The 24316-nt window shown below is 40.4% G+C and overlaps 1 protein-coding gene across 8 annotated transcripts in view; it reads left to right on the plus strand.

Annotated features, from left to right (window-relative positions):
- Spata9 (spermatogenesis associated 9) overlaps window positions 1-24316 on the plus strand; it is a 39018-nt gene that overhangs the window by 10319 nt on the left and 4383 nt on the right. For 5 of the 8 annotated variants that reach the window (XM_006517446.3, XM_006517444.4, XM_006517442.3 and 2 more), the window contains 2 exons: window positions 7262-7489; window positions 22726-22821. In XM_006517446.3, the coding sequence (XP_006517509.1) occupies window positions 7298-7489; window positions 22726-22821 (288 nt within the window). In that variant the 5' untranslated portion in view covers window positions 7262-7297. Of the gene's footprint in view, window positions 1-7261; window positions 7490-7612; window positions 8066-22725; window positions 22822-24316 lie in introns of those variants that run through there. The other 3 variants (XM_030247441.1, XM_017315624.2, XM_017315625.2) reach the window with 2 other exon arrangements.

A 24316-nucleotide genomic window follows, 5' to 3' on the forward strand; every position in this document is an offset into this window, starting at 1 on the left:
CTCCATTGCTAAAACTAGAGACACTGAGACTTTGTTCAACCAAAAAAAATGCATTTTTAAAATTAATTTGTTTCTTGATTCACTGTAGATCCTGATCACAGCCCCCAATCCTCCCAATGCTCTGCTCAGATATCCCTCCTCCAATAGCCCTTCTCCTCTAAGACAAGGATGTCTTCCCTGGGTATCAGCCTACCCTGGCACATTAAGTCACCACACGACTAGGAGCATACTCTCATACCGAGGCCAGACAAGATAGCCCAGATAGGGGAACGGGATTCCATTTCTTTATATCCCCTTTCATCTTTGTCTTCTGATGGCATCATTGTCACAATGATTTCCATTCAGATATATAGCTGCCAACTCCCTAAAGGCAGCTTTATGTCCTGTTTCTAGTACCCAATTTATTGACTTATGAGACTAAAGCCATTTATGGGAGAACAAAATGACAGCTTTTGCCCATTTTGAAATCCACGGTTCTTTTTTCACCATTTTCTTTGCTAACTTAGTGACACGAACCCACTCATATGTGTGATATGTACAGAGCACAGGCTGTGTGTAGAACAAAAAGAGACCTTACCTGAGCCTTTAGGTGTGCTTTCCTTTTGAAAGCACACACTTCAGTATTAACCTTTCCTGATCTCCTAGCTCAGCTTTTGTCTGGATTTGACAAGAACAAGTTCAACTTTCACAAAACAGTCTTGACTAAGTTTAACAGATGATGAAAAGGGAAAGGGAGGGAAGACAGTCAGGCCAGAGCATGGAAGCTGCCATCTCCACAGGGCATGTGCCCACGTTGCTTTCCCACAGAGCTCAATGGCAATTGTGCCAAATGAAGATGTGATTCTCACTGTGATGGTTTGTACTTGCTCAGCCCAGGGAGTGGCACTATTAGATGGCGTGGCCCTGTTTGTGTAAGTGTGGCCTTTTTGGAGTAAGTGTGGCATTGTGGGTGTGGGCTTTAAGAAACTCATCCTAGCTCTCTGGAAGCCAGTATTCTGCTAGAAGCCTTCAGATGAAGATGAAGAACTCAGCTCCTCCTCACCATGCCTGCTTGGATGCTGCCATGTTCCCATCTTGATGATAATGGACTGAACGTGTAAGCCAGCCCCAAATAAATGTTGTCATTTATAAGACTTGCTTTGGTAATGGTGTCTGTTTATAGCAGTAAAATCCTAACTAAGACAGAAGTTGGTACCATGGACTAGGGTACTGCTTTGATAGCCCTGACATTGCTTTTGTATGGAAGAATGTGGATTTTGGGACTTTGGATTTGGAAAGCAGAAGAATGCTTTAAATTGGGCTTAATGTCTATCCTATTAGGAATATGGAAGACTTTGTTACTGAGAGTGATTTGAATTGTGCAGACCTTGCCCAAGAGGTTTCAGTAGAGAATTTCAATATGTGGCCTAGAGACTGTCTTTGTGGTATTTTGGTGAAGAGTGTAGCTCCTTTATGCCCTTGTATGAAGAGTCTGCCTGAGACTAAGGTGAAGAGACTCAGATTAATTGCATTGAGAGAAGTCTCAGAAAAGCCCATCATAGTCTTTGTTCTCTGGTTAAGTCTAATGAAGATCATTTTAAAGAAGCATAGCAAGCTGAGAAAGAAAAAATATAAAATATATGGTTCGAGTATTAAAGGGGTACCAGGAAGTGAAATGAAGCCTAATCTTGTGTTCTAGGAGATAGCAGATTAAGGGAATGGGATTTTGGAGCAAGATCCTACCCAGCTAAATTTGGATCCAGGCATGGTGGTACACACCTTTAATTTTAGGAGATAAAGCCAAGCAGATCTCTGAGTTACAGGCCAGCCTAGGACAGAGCAAGTCCAAGGTGAAGAAAATCTTAAATTCAGGTGTGGTGGTACATACCTTTAATCCCATGAGACAGATATGAAAATCTCTGAGTTCAAGGTCAATCTTCAGAGCAAGTTCCAGGACTGCCAAGTTTAGGCAGTGAGGGAATTGGAAAACAGAAAGCTGGTAAGATAATAAAGGAGATCATGTTCTAGCCACAGAAAGCAGAACTGGGTAGCTTTGAAAATGTAGCTCTGGCTTTAGAGTGAAAAATAAAAGGGAATACTGGGACAATACTTTTTAGCTAGAGTTAAGAAATTAGTGGTGATTAAGAAGAGACCAGCATCACTGAGGTGAAATCTTTTGGGAAGTGTTTTCTGAGAGCACGAAGATAGAGATAGCCAAGGTTGTAACTCGTGTTACAGCTGTACTTGGTAATGTGTAAGAGTCACCCATAGAATGAATTGGGTAGAGTACCTTCTGTTTCTATTTTGTGGAATAGTTTGTGAAGAACTTGGATTAGATCTTCTTTGAAAGTCTGATAGAACTCTGCACTAAACCCATCTTTTTTTTTTTTTTTTTTGGTTGGGAGACTATTAATGACTGCTTCTATTTCTTTAGGGGATATAGGACTGTTTAGATCATTAATCTGATCTCGATTTAACTTTGGTACCTGGTATCTGTCTAGAAACTTGTCCATTTCATCCAGGTTCTCCAGTTTTGTTGAGTCTATAGCCTTTTGTAGAAGGATCTGATGGTGTTTTGGATTTCTTCAGGATCTGTTGTTATGTCTCCCTTTTCATTTCTGATTTTGTTAATTAGGATGCTTTCCCTGTGCCCTTTAGTGAATCTGGCTAAGGGTTTATCTATCTTGTTGATTTTCTCAAAGAACCAGCTCCTCGATTGGTTGATTCTTTGAATAGTTCTTCTTGTTTCACTTGGTTGATTTCACCCCTGAGTTTGATTATTTCCTGCCTTCTACTCCTCTTGGGTGAATTTGCTTCCTTTTGTTCTAGAGCTTTTAGGTGTGTTGTCAGGCTGCTAATGTGTGCTCTCTCTAGTTTCTTTTTGGAGGCACTCAGAGCTATGAATTTTCCTCTTAGAAATGCTTTCATTGTGTCCCATAAGTTTGGGTATGTTGTGGCTTCATTTTCATTAAACTCCAAAAAGTCCTTATGTGGACACTTTGCCCCTTCTTAGAATTGGGAACAAAACACCCATTGACGGAGTTACAGAGACAATGTTTGGAGCTGTGATGAAAGGATGGACCATCTAGAGACTGCAATATCCGGGGATCCATCCCATAATCAGCTTCCAAACGCTGACACCATTGCATACACTAGCAAGATTTTGCTGAAAGGACCCAGATATAGCTGTCTCTTGTGAGACTATGCTGAGGCCTAGCAAACACAGAAGTGGATGCTCACAGTCAGCTATTGGATGGATCACAGGGCCCAATGGAGGAGCTAGAGAAAGTACCCAAGGAGCTAAAGGGATCTGCAACCCTATAGGTGGAACAACATTATGAACTAACTAGTACCCCTGAGCTCTTGACTCTAGCTACATATGTATCAAAAGATGGCCTAGTCGGCCATCACTGGAATGAGAGGCCCATTGGACTTGCAAACTTTATATGCCCCAATACAGGGGAATGCCAGGGCCAAAAAATGGGAGTGGGTGGGTAGGGGAGTTGGGGGGAGGGTATGGGGGACTTTTGGGATAGCATTGGAAATGTAAATGAGGAAAATACCTAATAAAAATATAAAATAAAATAAAATAACTCGCCAAAAAAAAAAGTCACCCAGGTGGTACTGGTTTTGAAGGCATTGAAGGGGTCATGAAGACCAGCTGAGACTTGGCACTGTGAGAGGCCATGGAAGGCCACTGGTAAAGGTACAGCCTCAATTGTAGTTTACAGCCAGAATGAAAGGGGTCATGCAAAGGATTTGAGGTTTGGCACCATAAAGAGAGCCTAAGAGAGGCTATTGGTGAAGCCTAGTTACAGCGGAAGTTTACTGGAGATGCCAGTACCATGGGCTGATCACCAAGAACAGCAGCAATAGTGGTGTGGACCAACCTGAGCTTAGAATACTATAGAGGGCAGAGCTGGAGAAATGAGGTCAGCCCTTTGGAGAAGCCCAGAAGAGCATGTGTGGATCCCAGACTTTGGAACAAGAAGCTGTAACCTTGAAGCTACCTTGGAGACATCAATATGTTCAAGATGCCAAAGTCATAGGCTATCTGCTGAGGAAAGCTGCTAACAGGGAGTGGAACCAGCCCAGGAAGAGAAGTTTGTTACAGTTAACAAAGATGAAAAAGGAGTTGGAGATCTGAAAACTGCTTTGACACCAGACATGGAGATGCAGAGTTTGGAGTTTATCCAGCTGGTTTCCTTTCTTGATTCGGGGATTACAGCTAAGTGATTGAATGAATCTCAGAAGACACTTTGAACTTTGGACTTTTAACAATGTTGATACTGATATAGACTATAGGGACTTTGGAAGTTGGACTAAATGTACTTTTCTTATTATGCTACGGTAGATATGGTCCCCATAGACTCATGTGTTTGAACAAGCCTATGGGGGCAAAGGGGTGGAATGTGATGGTTTGTATTTGCTCAGGCCAGGAGTGGCACTATTAGGTATGACCCTGTCAAGTAGGTGTGGCCTTTTTTGATTATGCATGGCTTTGTACATGTGGGCTTTAAGAACCTCATCCTAGCTGTCTGGAAGCCAGACAGATGAGGATGTAGAACTCTCACCTCCTCCTGCACCATGCTTGCCTGTTTGCTGCCATGCTCCTACCTTGACAATAATAGACTGAACCTCTGAACGTGTAAGCCAGCCCCAATTAAATGTTGTCATTTATAAGACAGCAAGCAGGAGAAAAACTGGCTTCCACATGGCTAGGAGGAGAGTTTCAAAGCCCACCCCCAAAGTAATAAACTTCCTCCAACAAGACCACACCTATTCCAATAAGGCCACACATTCTGGTAGTGCCATTCCCTAGACCAAGCATATTCAACCCACAGCAGCTGAATATGCCATTATTGTAATGCAGGCTAGCATGAAATAATAGTTTTCAACAAATGTCATGTTTTGATCAACCTTAATTGTGTGAGCCCTACATGAACTTTGACATGACCAAATTATCAATGATAATTAACCTTGCCTTTATATAAAGACAAAAAGCAAGAAAGAAAATGTAGAAGGGGAGTTAGACTGATTTGTCTGGTGGAATAAATCAATTTGCTTAAAAGAAACAGATGGGGACAACCATTGGCTGCAAGCCATGGTCTAGTGAAGAAGTGGAGGTGTGATAGTGGATGGTAGTACACAGGGGCAGAGGAAAGAGGATCTGGTCAGGGCCATATAATGAGTATGAGACCAAACTTTCTTAGAAAGCAAGACTGTGTCTCAGAAGAATCAGAAGAACATAAAAGATCCTGTAGAGACACTTAAAAAATTAGAAGAGGGATCTGTAGAAGATAACCATTTCACAACTGCCAACATGGTAGAGTCCCTAAACACTCATCACTTGAAATGGAGACAAAGTTTGTAAGGTGAAACTTCATGTCCCATGCCTGTTTGTCCTGCCAATGTGGCTGACTACTCTTAATAATAATTACAGTGAGAGAGAACATAGATAAACTGTAATCACAAGTAAGACAAAGTTAGTGCCAAGTCCCTGTAGAGGAAAAGTAGAGAAGGGTGAGTACAGCACTGCACAAGGGAAATGGACCAGCAGACATCAGAGCTTCAACAAGAGAGGCTGTGAGGCTTTCCTGGCTGGCCTTCCACCACAGCCAGGAAGAAAATGGTGTCATGTGACCGTGCCTTTGTGCTGGTTTGCTCACTCTGCTTTTTGGTTGCTTTTCTCTACATGGCTTGGGAGGTTAGCAGTTTGGTCAGCCCACTGTCTAAATGGCACTAGTTTCTTTAGCTGTTGCCTGGGAGACTAAGACCATCCGTCTATGGGACTTTTCAAAAAAGTTAACAAAACAAACCACATCAGAACACCAAAAACAGGGCAAAAATCCATCCTCAGGAATGGGCCAGAAATTCTGAAGAGTAAGAAAAATACTGAAATCACATGATGTATATTTCTTTTTAAGGTAAATATGCAAAATGTTAGCTCTTAGGCAGACACATGATGTTCGCTACAAACATGACACAACAATTCAATTTATCAGATATTTCATTTGTATATATTTAGGTTTATCAAAATATTGCAGACTTTGTAACCAATGCTTAACGGGTATTTCCTAAGTTATGGCCAGATGATAACAAATTGCTTGGATTAATGATAAAACTGCCTGTCTGTTGCCTGGATGCAACCTAACCCTAAGAGGGATCTGTAGAAGATAACTGCACACTCTGCAGTTTCTTTGTAGTTAACTACTGGGTAGAACACAGAAGAAACAACATGTTATAAGCTTTGATAATGCTACTACAGGTTTGTTAGAAATTACTAGAATTTCTGAAGTTTTGACATATAGGATTTTCTTAGACCCACAAAATAGATCTGTATGTAAGGCATTTTCATTTCCTTTAAATCCTTTCTACATATTTTATATGTTCTAGTTTATAACTAAAACACTTTAAAGTAAACTTGTAAAAACATTTGTAGCATTTATTGAATATTTAGGATATTGAGTAATCCTTGGATAAGAATTATTGTTTACAGTGGAGCCCGGAAGCATAGGACTATAGTCCCAGGTAAACAGGAGGCTAAGGCAGGAGGATTGCAAAGTCCAAGGTCTGAATGGGTCACAGCATGAGTTCACATGCAACTTGCACAACTTAGGAGATCTTGTGTCAAAGTAAGAGTAAACAGAGAGAGAGAGAGAGAGAGCTAAGACACAACTCAGGGGTAAAATATCTGCTTATCGTGTACAAGACCCTAGGTTCAACCCCAAGTACTGGGAAGAAAGGAGGCAAAGAAAGTGTGAGAAAGAATCATGTTTATTTTTACAGCCGCTTCTAACATCAATGTAAAAACACCATGCACCCCCCACCACCACCATGCAGGCACAGTGGTAGCACATTCCTTTAATCCCAGCACCCAAGGAAGGCAGTGATGGGCACATCTCTATGAGTTTGAGGCCAACCTGGTCTACATAGGAAATTTAATGTCAACAAGGACGACATACTGAGACCCTGTTTCAAAAAACAAACAACAACAACATAAATCCAAAAAGAAAATGAAAATGTCCTATCTTTTGGTTTATTCAATTCTTGATATTTTTATTGTAAGGAAAAATGAATGTGTTTATACATAGTTTTAATTATGGGTGTTAGTGAATTTATGATGTGTAGTTGTTGGACTGAGTGGATGTGAGGCTGTAGATGTACAATGTAATTGTATACTCAGTTTCTCTTACATGCAGATTTTAATAATGCGTCAAAGAATCATATATCAGATTCTTTTCAAAGATTTGCTTTTTTCTTTTTCTTTCTTTTTTTTCAGAAAACAGATCCAGTGCAGAAAACATCCAAGGTCAGAATGGCCCTCGCCTTAGCCAAGATCAACCGTGGGACGCTCATTCAAGGGTTAAACCACATATCCAGCTCCTCCAAGTCAGTGGCCAAGCTTCTGCAGCCGCGGCTGGCATACAGACTCCTAGAACTGAGGAGCATCTCTCACCGGTTGCTGAGAGAAGTGAATGTGGCGAGTCAACCCCTGCACAGCGTACAGGTAAGGCCAGGCTACATCTGCACGCGCAGAGGAACCTTGCCGAGGACTCATAACTGACCTGAGTGTTGGAAATAAGTGACCGTAGGAGGCTCACTCCTAAACATCTATATCACCCCTTTCAAGGCTCAGGAAACATCATGGGGTCAGGACAGAAGACCGGAAGAAATGCTGTGAAACCCCATCTTCTGGACAAGACACACACTCACCGCAGCAGTGGCTACCTGCTTCCACAGGGCTAAGCCCACGGATACTCCCTCACCCATTGGGAAGGGCTCATAAGGCTATAGGCAATGAATAGCTCCTAGAGAAGGGCGAGGGCTTTTTCATGAGTAGGACAGGCACAGGTAAATTGCCCCAAACCTATGCTCATTCGAGTACCCCAGTTGAAGGTAATGGGCCACTCTTCCCCATGGAAGGTATGAATGTAGAAGGGAATTTGTTGGGAGAAAGGTGTCAATGATCGAGGGAAAGGGATAAGACAGAAAAATGGGGTTTTATGAATCAAAGTACATGATTTTGGACAGAATTGTGAAAGAATAAATAGCATATTAAAATTTCTTTAATTTAAAAATAAAACTGTGGTGGATTGGTGTTCCTTCATTTGAAAAGGATAAAGTAGGATAAGTGAACAGAATATAGGACAGTTTTTGTTTGAATCCGAAGGGGAAAATGATGTGGACTTTTGATACCTTATAATTTACTTGAGTCATATAAACCTGTCCTTTCAAATAGTTCAAAGTAAGTATAAGCACTGAATACTTGTGTCAAACCTAAAAGATTCTATAGTGAATTTTGTTTTTTACATTTTTCTTGGATTTTTTTTATTAGATATTTTCTTCGTTGACATTTCAAATGTTTTTCTGTTTCCTGTTCCCTCCAAAAGCCCCCTGTCCTATCCCCCTACCCCTGCTCACTAACCCACCCACTCCTGCTTCCTGGCCCTGCCATTTCCTTACCCTGGGGCATAGAGTCTGCACAAGACCAGGGGTCTCTCCTCCCATTGATGACTGACAAGGCCATCCTCTGCTACATATGCAGCTGGAGTCATGGGTCCCTCCATGTGTACTCTTTGGTTGGTGGTTTAGTCCCTGGGAGCACTGGGTGTACCGGTTGGTTCATATTGTATTCCTCCTATGGGGCTGCAAACCCCTTCAACTCCTTGGGTTCTTTCTCTGGCTCCTCCATTGGGGACCCTGTGTTCTGTCCAATGGATGACTGTGAGCATCCACCTGTGTATTTGTCAGGTACTGGCATAGCCTCTCAGGAGACAGCTATATCAGGCTCCTGTCAGCAAGCACTTGTTGGCATCCACAATAGTATCTGGGTTTGGTGGTTGTATATGGGATGGATCCCCAGGTGGGGCAGTCTCTGGATGATCATTCTTTCAGTCTCTGCTCCATACTTTGTCTCTGTAACTCTTACCATGGGATATTTGTTCCCCCTTCTGAGAAGGATCGAAGTATCCATACTTTGGTCTTCCTTCTTCTTGAGTTTCATGTGCTTTTTGAATTGTATCTTGCGTATTCTGAGCTTCTGGGCTAATATCCAATATCAGTGAGTGCATACCATGTGTGTTCTTTTGTGATTGGGTTACCTCACTCAGGATGATATCCTCCAGATCCATCAACTTGTCCAAGAATTTCATAAATCCATTGTTTTTAATAGCTGAGCAGTACTCCATTGTTTAAATGTACCACATTTTCTGTATCCATTCCTCTGTTGAGGGACATCTGGGTTCTTTCCAGCTTCTGGCTATTATAAATAAGGCTGCTATGAACATAGTGGGGCATATGTTCTTATTACAAGTTGGAGCATCTTCTGGGTATATGCCCAGGAGTGGTATAGCTATTTCGAATTTTCTGGTACCGCCAAACTGATTTCTAGAGTGGTTGTACCAGTTTTCAGTCCCACCAGCAGTGGAGGAGTGTTCTTTCTCCACATCCACGCCAGCATCTGCTGTCACCTGAATTTTTGATCTTAGCCATTCTGACTGGTGTGAGGTGAAATCTCAGGGTTGTTTTGATTTGCATTTCTCTGATGACTAAGGATGTTGAACATTTCTTTAGGTGCTTCTCAGCCATTCAGTATTTCTCAGTTGAGAATTCTGGGTACCCTTGCATTTGAAGCATAGATGTTCAGAATTGAGAGTTCTTCTTGGTAGATTTTTCCCTTGATGAGTATGAAGTGTCCTTCCTTATCTTTTTTGATGACTTTTGGTTAAAGTTGATTTTATCCAATATTAGAATGGCTACTTCAGCTCCTTTCTTGGGACCATTTGCTTGGAAAATTGTTTTCCAGATCTTTACTCTGAGGTAGTGTTTGTCTTTGACACTGATGTGCATTTCCTGTATGCAGCAAAATGCTAGGTCATGTTTACGTATCCAGTATGTTAGTCTATTCCTTTTTATTGGGAAATTGAGTCCATTGATGTTAAGAGATATTAAGGAATAGTGATTGTTGCTCCCTGTTATTATTGATGTTATTTTTATGTTTGTGTGATTATCCTCTAATGGGTTTGTTGAAAGAAGATTACTTTCTTGCTTTTCCTAGGATGTAGTTTCCCTCCTTGTGTTGGTGCTTTCCATCAATTATACTTTGTAGGACTGGATTTGTAGAAAGATATTGTCTAAATTTGGTTTTGTCATGGAATATGTTGGTTTCTCCATCTATTCTAAGTGAGAGTTTTGCTGGGTATAGTAGCCTGGGGTGGTATCTGTGTTCTCTTAGGGTTTCTGTTTCCTGATGGCCCTTTAAGTGTCACTCTTGGGCCAGAAATTTGAAGAGAAGTGGCGGACTTACCTGTGCTTGCAGGTATGTAGGCACCCGTAGGAGACCAGCCCTCTCCTGGTGGTATTTGTATATGTAGGTCTGTGGCACAGGATCAGCTCTAGGTACTGATGGAGACCAGAAGATTCCCGTTTCAGGATGGCCCTCCATTCCTTTGTTCTGGGGGCTCTGTGTGGGTTCCTCTGAACAACAGTGGTGGTCCAACCTGCACTCACAGTCCTGTCCACAATCCTGGGAGTCTTGCTCCCTCCTGGTGCTATTTGGGTATAGAGCCCTGTGGTAGAGGATCTGCTACAAACAGAGATGGAAACTGGAAGCTGTAGTGAATTTTCAATTTGGTTGTATTTTGCACCTTACTCACTTATTGTTATGTTTTCAAAATAACCTTTGGTATGGCAGTTGAGTATATTCAGCTATAAACTTTCTCAGGTGTACCCACTAAAATTTGTTTATTTCTAATTATATTTTTCCTTCATGGCTTCATGTAGCTTCTGTGATTTTTTTTGTTAAAATGTTTTCAGGCCTGAATATTTTCAAAATTTTATGACACAGTACTTTGGATACTTCAATCTGGATGTTATTCAAAGCATCTGGACTTGTTCTGTAGGAAGACTCAGTGTCTTACAGAGCCAGAATCTCAACCCTGGCTGTATCAGTTTGAACACTTTGGCTGAAAGGAGAGAAAATCATGCTCAAAATGGGTTAAACAAAAAGAGAAAGTGTTAGCTTATACAAACCACCCAGACATAGCTGCATAGATACTAAAGCAATGCCTACCTCTCTTCCTTTGCATATCTTCATTCTTTACTCTACATTCATTGCACTCCTAGATTATCCAACATGACCTGTAAAACTGCTTTGGGAAGGGGGTCTTCCTCCTTCTAGGCTCAAGTAATTATGGCAGAAAATCAAATCCTGGAGCCAGTGTTCCTCAGGTTCACTGGTAGAGGCTGGCATACATCTCAGTGCTTCCCTTTAAACCAGGGAAGTGGACTACATCAGATGGCCTAAGACAGATTCCCTGCTTTCTCTTCAGAGCTGGAGTCAGAGGCCTGTGGAGACCATATGGCCTGAAAGTATAGTGGGAAGAGCAGGTCCTCATACAGAATGGTTGCCAGAATCAACAAACATTTCATTACGTTGGAGTCTATCTTTCATTAATTAAAGATTTACTTTTGAAAAAAATCAAATACTTCAATTATTCATCACCCAAGAACAGAATTTATAAAAGATTTCTTTGCAATACTTGATATTTAAGACTATTTTTAAAATATTTACATTTGCTAAACAATGAATTTTTTTAAACTCCAAGCCTTGTTCTGTATCGTTATAACATTGAAAGAATATTTGAATATTTTCTTAGTTCCTTCTGAAATGTCCTTTGAAAGCTAATGTTTTGCCTTGCCATTCCTTCTCTGACTTTTGTCAAATCCATAGGCTTAAAAATTATTTTTATGTTATCTAAGGATGTTTTGCCTGTATGTAATGTCTGTGTGTCACATGAATGCCCAGTGCCCATGAAGGCCAGAAGAGGGCATCAGTTCCTCTGGAACTGGAGTTATACAGACAACTGTAAGTCTCCATATAGGTTCTGGGAATAGAACCCAGGTCCTTTGGAAGAGCAACAAGTGCATTTAACAGCTGAGTAGTCCAGTCCCCAAAGCATAGTTTTTATAGAGTTGTTGTAAAATGTCTTTTGAGAATATTTCTCAAGTATTTCTTACAAATTAGGTTGTCATTTCTTTTGTCATTTTTCTACAGAATCAAAGCTGCAAAGGATCTGAAATTTTACATTGCTTTTAAGTCACCACATTTTCCTTTTGTAGACACACACACACACACACACACACACACACACACACACACACACACACACACACACACAGCCTTATTTTTAAGATGTCCTAAGCAGTTCAATGGCTGGGTCACTTCCAAACCTCCCCATGGTCAACACACTCTCCCCTCTGATATTCCTGAATTATTTCTTACTAAAATCTGTATTTCATCTCTGCTACTGTCTCTCTTTCTGCCCAGCCATTGGCCACTAGCAACTTTATTTCACCAATCAAAGCCAACCAGGGGCAGGGACCCTGAGCATCTTACAGGCAGACAAGCAGGTTCCCATGTAATTTTTGGAACCAAATTAACACAAATAGCATTAGGGCCAATCCAGGACAGATTGTATTCTGGAATTAGCCAGAGCAATGTCTAGCTAATCAAATGTTCCTACTTTTGATTCTTTCTACGAGCTGATACAATAAGGGTTCTTTGTTAATTGTACATATTTAATATTGTATCAGGAGAGAAGAACTTTGAAATGAATAAACAGAGGCTTTTTCAGGGACACTGAAATGCCTACTCAGCTTCTCCTCTAAGGGGGTGGCGTATCCATTACTCTGGAATGTGTCTGCACAGTAAAAGGGAGAGGGCATTATCTTGGGTGCCCGCTGACATATCTGGGGGATTCATCTATAGATCTCTCCCCAGAAATGCATTTACTGTAGCTTTTAAAGCTACTTGATATTCAAACATATCCCTTGCTCAGAAGACAGTTTGTATAGCAAGATAAGAGATCTGTAGAAAATAATCTCTCTGTAGTCATAGAAATTTAGTGGCAGAAAATACTGTCTTTGCATTCAAGCTAAACTGTGTGTTCTTTTTTATCCACTAAAACCTAAAAACCACAATGTATTTGACTGACAATAGGAGTCTGAGATACATGTATAGCTTGTCTGTATTAGCTCACTCTAGAAGCTTGTTTTGAGACTGAGTGAATGAACCAGAAATAATGTGGGGTCGTTGTCTTCTTTGACAACATATAACATTTTTCCTTTTGGGGGCCATCTAATGATGTAGCATTATACAAATTTTATGAGTGAAATACTTAAAAACACAAAAATGGTTTATCAGAAGTCCCACATAACTATAACCAAGACCTAATGCATGTTCATTGTCCCTCAGAATGGCCCATTATAAAAAGAAACATATCCTAGCCCTTTTTCTGTCTTTCTCACAGAGCTGATTACCATGAAGGTGAAATGAAAATGTAATTTTATTTTTTAGTACATTTGGATATATTTATTTATATAGTATTATTGTGTATGCTTAACATTCACATAGATTACATTATGCTGTTACTTATCTTGACAATTCTTGGTTTTGTCTAACATTATTAATAAATGTAGCTAGAGTTTATTTTAGCTTCTCTTTGGTATTCCAAGACAAGGAAAGATAATCTAGAGTTTGTTTCTGGGAGTATGAACAATTTGATTTCCAATTCCTTTCTTTTACAAACAGTACATTGGTGAACATGCTTAGAGATGTCTTCCCTGTCCATACATGTGAGACTTTGTCTGTGTATATCTCCAAGAGGAATTTTCAACTCTTACTAACTCAAACTGTACTGGGGTGAGCTTTCTTGAGAAAATTCTGAGTTTTCCATCTGATAATAACTAATTCAATTCTTGAAAAGCCTCAGCAACAACTTGTTCAAATATTATGTCTTTGTCAGTTTCTATAAACTCTTTTTCTGACACGCCTATTAAATATATTTTAATTTTATTGTATTTTTTTTCCTTAAGAGTAGCATTGAGAATAGAAACCAAGACCAGGTGCATATCAGCAAGCACCTCATCACTGAGCTCTCTCGTCTTACTCTACACAGCTTTATTTTTGTGCATCCCCACAGAATAAAGTCTTTCCATACAGGGTCTCAGTATGCAGCTCTGGCTGGCCTGGGGCTCGCTCTGTAGACCAGGATGCCCTCAGTCTCACAGAGATCCGCCTGCCTCAGCCTCCCAAATTCTGGATTTAAAGGTGTGCACCATGGTGCCTGGCTCCTTCTCTAAGGATTCTGTTTTTGGTTTTGGTTTTCACCCCCTTTCAAGTCTTAGAGAGCTTTCTACCTTTAAATTTTTCCAAGAATCTTGAACATATTTGTGTGTGTGTGTGTGTGTGTGTGTGTGTGTGTGTGTGTGTTATCTTTCAAATAATTATTCTTTGAAATATTAGGAGTGACTATTTATGTTTTATGATTATATAACTGGAATTTCCCCAGCTGAGTTCATATTAGTAAAACCTGCACTTGGTGGCAGAGTTCTCCTGGAGGAATTTTGCTAGTGCCCTAGGGACGTATGGACAACCTGGGACTAGACTTCAAGCATTTCCAGTCCAGGATTTTCTGCACCATCCTGAGAATCTCAGACAGCTCTCTAAGGTATTATCCCAAAGAGAAAATGCCAGCACCAGGCAGGAGCAGCTTCCCCACTCCTGTTGTGCTGTTTACAGTTTGAGTCTCAGTCTCCCTGAAACTGCAGCTCAGCAAATTCTTCCATCCACCATGTGTCCATCCATGCCTCAAATGCTGCTAGGTATTAAAATTCATCTGGTGGTCCAGTAAGGACCCAGAGTGCCCAAGATACAAGCTCACAAGCTACTCTGGCTATTTCTTCTTTGTTCTTGGCACAGGAGTTTATCTTTCTTTTTTATAGACTTGGCCTTACATGAAGTTTTGGGGTTTTAAATTTTTTAATTTTTATTTTATTTTTAATTTGTTTTTTACATTCCATATTCCATTCTCTGTCCCCTACCCCCATCTACTCTCCGACTACTCCACCTCCTCCCCACCCCACACTGTCTCCATGCGAATGCCCCCACTCCCACCCCATCTGACCTCTAAACTCCCTGGGGGCTCCAGTCTCTTGAGGATTAGGTGTATCATCTCTGAATGAACACAGACCCAGAAGTCTTCTACTGTATATGTGTTGGGGGCCTCATATCAGCTGGTGTATGTTGTCTGTTTGGTGGTCCAGTGTTTGAGAGATCTCAGGGGTCCAGATTAATTGAGACTGCTGGTCCTCCTGCAGGATTGCCCTTCTCCTCAGCTTCTTTCAGCCTTTCCTAGTTCACCAACAGGGGTCAGCTGCTTCTGTCCATTGGTTGGGTGCAAATATCTGCATCTGACTCTTTCAGCTGCTTGTTGGATCTTTCAGAGAGCAGTCATGATAGATCCCTTTTTGTGAGTGCTCCATAGCCTCAGTAATAATGTCAGGCCTTGGGACCTCCCCTTGAGCTGGATCCCACTTTGGGTCTGTCGCTGGACCTTCTTTTCCTCAGGCTCCTCTCCATTTTTATCCCTGTAATTCATGCATGTCCTTTTGGGTCTGAGTTACCTCACTCAGGATGATATTTTCTAGTTCTATTCATTTGCCTGCAAAAATTGGGATGTCCTCATTCTTAATAGCTAAGTAACATTCCATTGTGTAAATAAATGAACCACATTTTCTGAATCCATTCTTCTGTCGTGGGACATCTAGGTTGTTTCCAGCTTCTGGTTATCACAAATTAGACCACTATGATCACAGTGGAACACATGCCCCTGTGGCATGGTGGGACATCTTTTGGGTATATTCCCAAGAGTGGTATACCTGGGTCTTAAGGTAGATTTCTTTCCAATTTTCTGAGGAACCTCCAGGTTGATTTTCAGGGTGGTTGTACCAGTTTGCCATCTCACCAGCAATGGAGGAGTGTTCCCTTTTCTCCATATTCTCTCCAACATGTCCTGTCACCTGAGGTTTTGATCTTAGCCATTCTGATTGGTGTAAGGTGAAATCGCAGGTTCATTTTGATTTGCATTTCTCTGATCACTAAGGACTTTGAACATTTCTTTAGGTGCTGACAGAGACAGGCATGTTGATCAATGGAATAGAATTGAAGACCCGGAAATAAAACCACACACTTACAGTCACTTGATCTTTGACAAAGACACCAAAAATATACAATGGAAAAAAGAAAGCATCTTTAATAAATGGTGTTTCTCTAACTTGTTGTCTGTATGTAGAAGAATGAAAATAGACCCATATTTGTCACCTTGTACAAAGTTCAAGTCCAAGTGGATCAAGGACCTCAACATAAAACCAGATACACTGAATCTAATAGAAGAGAAAGTGCCTTGAACTCAGTAGCACAGAGAGAAATTTCCTAAACAGAACTAATGGCTCATGCTCTAAGATCAAGAATTGATAAATGGGACCTCATGAAACTGGAAAGCTACTGTAAGGCAAAGGACATAGTCAAAAAGACAAATCAGCAACCTACAGATTGGGAAAAAAAAAATCTTCCCTAACCCCACATCCGTAGAGGGCTAAGAGAAGTTAATCACCAAAAAACCAAACAACCCAATCAAAAAAATGGGATATAGAACTAAACTGAGAATTCACAACTGAGGAATCTCAAATGGCTGAGAAGCACCTAAAGAAATGGGGTTTTAATTTTAAATGGAATTTCTCAGTGGTTTTGTGTGAATGTTTCCACATTACCTCAGCCTGACATGTTACTGGACCCATCTTTCTCTCAGCCCTATTTACCATGTTCTTTTACAATTTAATATAAAATGCCTACATTTCTTTTGGGAGGTAAGTCAAGTATAAGTTAACCTTTCAATTAATTAAGCAAATATTTATTGAAACCTGACATATGAAGTGACTAGTTTAGGTACCAGGCATTCAGAGGTACTTCATCCTTGCCTCATGGGGCTAATAGGGACATATGTAGATATTGTCAGTTGAATGTAGCAAGTGCATGACCAAAGGGCATAAAGTAGACTGTGGAAGAATCCAGAAGAGGCATGCAATTTCAGAACCTGAAGGTTAGTGAAGGCATATATAGAAGCATGAATGTGAACGTTAGGCCAGAGAGTCAAAAGCACGATGAAGGGATGCATGAGATGTGAAGCATGGGAGGGATTGCTCTGTGGACAGAGTGTCTCCACGGTGCCAGTGTGCTGAGTGTGTCTCACCACACTGGATACCTCTTAGTCATAGCATGCCGAAGTTATGTTCATTCTTAACATCCAACAGTCAATTTTCCCAGCTGCTTCCAGGTGAAGCTTTATGGTGGGGAATTTCAAGGCAGTGATAGCTGGAATTAATGTTCAAAGGAATAAGTTGTGTGGCCACCTGGAGGATACCACTTTATATAAAAATGGCTGTGGGAAAAGTAGATGGCCTATAACCAGTTTGAAGCTATGTTTCATGATCTAAAGATTGTCTTCAAGTGCCCTGTTGTGTCTCTGATCTGAGAGTGGTAAATGATAGATAGAAGCATTTTTTTTTAACCTGGAACAATTAAATTAGTTCTACCTAAATTCTTTTATTAATATCAAAAACCAATGAAGCAGATCATTTCCCTGTAAAACATGGAAATAGAGAAGCATTTTCATTAGGGCATTGACAATAACTAGAGTGATGTTTGAGCCATGTGTTGCAGTACAGGGAGAGCTAAGATTAAACTTACAGTAACAGTTTCCTTAAGATGAGAGAGAGGATATTGGCCCAGAGCCCCTGAGACAGATTCTTGGGTCCTTTGAATGAATCTGGAGCATGTGAGTATTTCTTAGCCTTTAAAATACATACATGAGCTGCCCAAAGACTCAATCCACACTATTTAAAGAATTGCAATGGCCAGTCATGAGTTGAGTACAGAAGTCGGGGTTTGGCCTCTCCATTGCTATCTTGTTAGAAATTTCCTTTGCATCTGACTCTACAGAGAGATGGATGCTGAGTCATGTTTCGTCTCTAGTTCTTCCAGGTTCTGCAGAGCTAAGAATGCAGTGATAGGAGAGTAGCTAATGATGTTAAGTCTCAGAAATGGAAAACTCTGAGTGGAGAATTCTCTGGAGGGTTCCAACATCCCTAGCACCAGTACTTTAGAGTGGTGTGTCCACCCAGCCTGTAAGCTGCCTGGCTGAGCAAAGCCTGCAGCTGCTCTTGCTGCAGTGACCTAGATAATCAGCTTAGATGCTGACTTGAGCCAAGACACATCAGCTCCAGACATAGCTGTTGATTTTGGAAGGCCAATCAATGTGGGTCCCAGAATTAAGAGCTCTTTTTGAGTTGAGATGAGATGACTGTTTGTATTGTCATCATGGAGGGGGGGGGAGGCACAAAGTAAAATGGGGGCAAAACCTGAGTGAACCTGAAGATCTATACTTCCAAGATATTTTATTCAAGGCAACTGAACTCATGCCTCTTTTCAGGTTGAGATGAGTTTTCTAAAAACAACCCTCCCCCCTCCCTCACCACCACCTTCCCTGCACCCTTCACATGCACGCCAGTTAAGAGTTTAAAGTATAAATACCAGGACTTCTGTGGGTTCTTCATGGGCCTACCCCAACACTAACCTAGGAGGTATGAGTCAGGCCTGAAGAAAGAGGACATTTCCCCCCAAAAGAGAACTTCTCAAACATGTATTACTCCTAGTTGGCCAAAAAGTCAGGGCATCTGACCTCTGCTGGACCATTTGAATAAAAGCTTTCTCAGGAATAATGTTCGACAAGATGCTAACCAAAGATTTCTGTACTGTGGAGTGCTAGGAGTCTTATACTTAGAACTGTGGTGAGTTATGCAAAGGCATGGCCGTGTAGCTCTTGCCAACTTGTATGAAGCCCCATCTTCCTAGGCCTGCCTGTTCACAGCATCAGCACGTCTTATAGTTGCTTATTCTTCACCCAGTGAGAGCTGTCCCTGACTCTTCTCCTATCCCTCAGCAAGGTGATTCTGAACAACATGAAAAAAGTCAGACCTGGTAATTCTTTACCTTGCCGGTTATGTATAATTAAATCTTTATTTTCTCAACTGCTCAAACAAGGCTTTCTTGTAATTTATGTCACTATTAATGAAAATAAAATGAAGACACGTGTTTCTTTATGGGACAGTCAAATATGTGAATGGAGTTTAAAGATGGAAAATTTTCCTTGTCTCAAAATTATGTACTGTGCATATTAATGTAAACAAACTAAAAAATATTGACATGACATAGATACTATAGTTTAAAAATATATAAATAAACGATATTAGTAAAACAAATTTAAGATAAAATATTTCAGACAGACCAAGAAGATGTAAATAAAGACTATTATTTTTTCCATCTCCTGTTTATTATTTTTTTCTATACATTGCTCCTGCTAACAGGCAGAAATGAAGCAATGTGGTTTACAATGTAAAAAAACATGCAGTGCATGTGTCTTAATCAGTGATCTATTGCTGTGAAGTGACATCACGACCAAGGATTTGGTCTTATAAAGGAAAGCACTTCATTGGGTACTTGCTTACAGTTTCAGGGGCTTAGGCTATTGTCATGTTGGGGAGCATGGCAGCCAGCAGGTGTGGTGCTAGAGAAGTAGCTGAGAGCTACATCCTGATCTTCAGACCAAGAGAGAGAAAGAGCCTGGCATGCACTCTTGATACCTCCAAGTTCATCCCAGTGACATACTTCCTCCAATAAGGCCACACCTTCTATTCCTTCTCAAAGAGGACCACTCCCTGATGTCTAAGTATGCAAATATATGAGTCTATGGAGCCAACCTTATTCAAACCACCAAAGCATGTGAGCCACAAAACTGGAAAATGCTTTTTGCTGGTAGCCACATAAATTTTGGAGGTAACATATTTCTTATGAAAATGTTAAAGAATTTGAAAGCAATAAGATACTGAAACTGATAATCCTTAGGCAATATACAACATTAATTACTCACAGGTGTAACAGGAATCATCAACACAATACATTTCGAAACTAATCATTTTAATTACCTTTTGATGGGAGAATGAATCTGGGGGAAGTGCGTTGTGGAACCAAGTATGATTTCTTACACAGATACCTCTTTTATTATTTGAGACTTTCTACTGATTCCACATAGACCTTCCCCCTGCACACAAATGAGTCCTTTCCTCTACAAAAAGGTATCTTGTTGGAGTGTATGTGCTTTTATTTTTCCTGCTTTTTACCTGCATGCTTATGTCCTGTAGCCATACAGTCAGGTTCAAAAGCATGCTGCCATTCTCATTCTCATTCTCATTCTGGGAAAAAAGAAAATACAGCCTTTGATTCATTTCCCAAAGACTCCTTAGCCAGGGACTCTGAGACATTTTCCACTTCGACTTATGGAGAGAGTAGCCAAAATTGAAGAAAATTTATTTCCTATAAGGATGATTTATTACAGAAATAGAAAGCATTAATTGTAAGCAGTGAGAATACACTGATTCCTATATCTGGGTGTTTCCTTTCTTTCCTGAGAAAGGAAAGAAGAGAACAGTTCACGTTAAACTTCCTTTCTTTTAGCCGAGAGGCCTCTTGGCCTATTATTTGTTTCGGCATTCCATAAATCCCTTACTAAGAGCCAAGGAAATCCTACTGGCCAGTTTTGTTCAGAAGTGGTAGCAGTCAGCCAAAAAGAAACATTCGGTATACTGAGTACACTTATAGTTTAGACATTTCACCAACACAATAAATACCCTGTGCTTTTTCAACCTAACCGGGACAGTACAGAGGCAGCTAATCATCCTGAGCCTGTGTTCCTACCTCACAGATTTCATAGAGATTAAAACAATAAAAGTAACACTATTAAAAGAAAAGCTGGCATACAAGAAGTGTTCTATTAAAAAATGATGCAAAGCTGTACTATTCAAACAAAAGCTATTATAATTTGGTGTATTTCTGTCAATATTTTCCTCTAAAAAGCTAGTTGTATTTTTATACATAAAAGATGGATAGAATTCTTAAATTCTAAATCAAAACATACAGAGTTATATAATCAAAAAGTAGGCAAACCACTGAATGTCTAACTCAATGGATTTTCATAAATTAAACACTATTTATGGTAGCCATGTCCTGAAAATCTTATCCCTTCTTCAGCACTGCTCTTGCCTGGAAGGAAGGAGTCCACTTGCTTGACTCCCCAGTAGAGATTAGTGTGGCTCACTTTTCTTTAGTGTTTACCCCATTTGCTAGTTATATAGCTTCAACCTCATTCTTTCTCATATGCCACGTCTGTCATGTCATTTAACTATTAAATATTATAATTAATAGTATTATTAATTATACTGTGTACAGGCGTTCCACTGAGTCCTGTAAGCATGTTCTTGTCTTCCTAGCAGACCTTTGACATAAACAATGCTAACTCCATCTCCCACTTTCCACTCGGATGAGCAGAGCCTTCCAGCAGCAGAGCCCACTGGTCTGATTAGAGGTTAGCCCTGGGATGTGATTTCTTGCTGGAGCCTAACTTTACTTTTAGCAGCTATGCTGTTTCCTTTCCCCTGGCTCTCGGTGGAATGGAAAAAAACAAAATGCCACCTTTATGAGGTGGTTTTAAGGATAAAACTGAGCGTTTATAAAGCATATATTTGGCTTTCTTGCTGTTTTATTTGAGCTAATGTTCTGTTCCTTCCAGGCTGGTCTGAGTAGCTGTGACAATCAGCCTGTACTGCCACACCAGCTTACAAAGCAAGCAGCATGACACCTGTAGCAGAATGAAGTGTTTATTCAATAAAATGTTATACACTTCAGAAGCATGTTTGTAAAGGTTTCAGGATATATTATTGGTTAGATTTCATTTCCTAACCTTTCCGCTATCAGTAATTATTTTGGCTTTTTTTAGGGGAGGGGAGAGGAGAGGAAGATAGTGTAAATAAACTTTGCAAAATGAGATCTTCCTATACTGCTCAGGCTGACATCAAATTGCTATGCTGAAGAAATCCTCCTGCCTCAGCCCTCAAATAGCTGGAACACATGCTCCTATGTGTGGATAATTTTGTTTTGTTTTGTTTTGTTTTTGTGATGCTGGGAATAACTCAAAACTGGTGCATACCAGGCGACCACTCTCCCATTGAGCTGAAGCTCCAATCTCAGCATTATAAGTAATTTTAAGGGCAATGCACACACTGATCTTAGCATGTGTGCACTATCCACTGTGCATTTTTATGACTTTATTAGTTACAGCCCTGTCATTGGACAGTCACTGAAGCTGCTATGTGGCTTGGCTCTTACTTCAGAGGAGCATGGCTAACTGCCAATTTACTGCTGGAGGGAAGGAAATAATTATTCGAAGGCCCTCATTTCATAGCCTGTTCAAAGCAACAGAAGTGGCTCATAGGAATGAGCCCCTTAACCTGAATATGTTATACCAATACGTTTAAGGTAACATCTGCTACCAGAAACCAGAGAGGCAAATTCATTATTAGCATAAACCCTTCAGGGCAGCAGGCTGGGTATGAGCAGAGGCTTGCCTGCAGCTTAATGATCATCTAAGGTCAGGACTGCCTGCAGCAGACCCATGATTAACATTTCCAAGCAGGTCATTAATCTCCAGGAAATGCTTAGTATTTTGATTGCTGTTGGCTTAATTGAGGTTGTGAATAATTTAGTAAAGAATGATTACATGAGGATTAGAAAAAGGCAACGAACGTTTCTAATATTTAGGGAGCACCTCCTAGCAAGCACGCTTCACAGCTAAACAGTGAAATAGTTCCGGTTTCAGAAATAGACTTCAGATTTGTGTAGAGTTGTCACACGTTTTTATTAGTTAAAGGAAGCGTCTTGTAAGAGGAGAAACAGGAACTAATATTGAAACCTTGAAATTTTCATTTTAATGAACTTTCTCTTTGTTTTTGCAGATGAAAAGGGGTTCTTTGTTTGAAATCATTTCTTTCCCAGCAAAAACTGCTTTAACTAGCATAATGTATGCTTCTTATGCAGCACTAATTTATTTGGTAAGTTAACTGCTAGATTGTAGAAATAAATGCATTTCATGCCTTGTTTTGAAGACAGCACTGTATCTACCCTTCCTTATCAGGAACTTTACTGTTTCTTTGTATGTAGGGTTGTTTATAAACTCTCTATGTCTAGCTGCTTTGTCTATTCAGTTTTACTGTGAATCACTGGACCTTCATAAAAACGTCTTTACAACTGGTAGAGTAAATTCTTCTAATCTATGATCATGACATATCCTTTGTTTACTTTGACCTTTTGAAATTTCTCTTAACAAGTTTTATGATTTCATCATAGTTGTTATGCATTTTTTAACTTTTATCATATTACAACATGTAATACTACTAATTTTTTCCCACAACCTATAAATTTGATGCAATCCAAATTAAAATCCAAACAGCTGGTTTCTCTCTCTCTCTCTCTCTCTCTCTCTCTCTCTCTCTCTCTCTCTCTCTCTCTCTCTGTGTGTGTGTGTGTGTGTGTGTGTGTGTGTGTGTGTGTGTGTGTGTTAGTGTGTGTGTATAAGTTGACTAGCTGCTTCTAGACTGGTCAGGGAGGCCTTGGAATATAATGCAGCTCAGTAGTGTTCTTGCTTAGTTGTGCACAAAAGCCTTAGGTTTGGTTTCAAGCCGTGTATATATGAATATATGAATCAGGCATGGTTGTGCAAGCCTATAATCCCAGCAAGCAAGAGGTAGAGAAGTCAGAATCAAAACTGAAGGGAACAAAGGGAGCATGTGTGTTGCTGTGTTTTACAGTGAGGAGCAGGAGGGACAGGAGGCAGGAGAGCAGCCGGAGGCCTCAACCCTTTGCTGTTATCCTTTCAAGAAAACCAGAACCGAATCTACCTTCAAAGCACTGCATTGATGCCTTCTGTAGGAATCTACCTTCAAAGCACTGCATTGATGCCTTCTGTAGGAATCTGCCTTCAAAGCACTGCATTGATGCCTTCTGTAGGAATCTACCTTCAAAGCACTGCATTGATGCCTTCTGTAGGAATCTACCTTCAAAGCACTGCATTGATGCCTTCTGTAGGAAGATGGTCGAACAGAAACATTCTTTGCATGACTATGCAAGTAGGAAGAGTCAGTACAACAATTTATATTCTGAGGAAAGAAAAAGAAAAAAGCTATAGGAATCAAGGCAGGTGAAAAGGAGCTAAAAGACACAAAGAAACAGCAAGGCAACTCGGAGAAAAGCACAAAACAGTTGGAAAGTTCAACTTTGGCCCCAACAGGGCTGAGCTTATGTCTCCATGCCAGAATACCCAGTAAGGCAGAGTGCAGACAGTCACAGTGATACCAATAGACTGTCTTATCAGTGGAGGAACCCATTGTCCATGCAAGCCTTACATGTCCAGTATGATTGTTTGTTTTGAAGGGGACTCATTGTTCACACTTTTCTTAGAGTTTGGAGCCAGGATTGCTGTGAGAAGACTAAACTACTTAGCCGGGTGGTGGTGGTGCATGCCTTTAATCCCAGCACTTGGGAGGCAGA

Source organism: Mus musculus, chromosome 13, assembly GCF_000001635.26.
Source record: "Mus musculus strain C57BL/6J chromosome 13, GRCm38.p6 C57BL/6J".
Taxonomy (NCBI): Eukaryota; Metazoa; Chordata; class Mammalia; order Rodentia; family Muridae; genus Mus; species Mus musculus.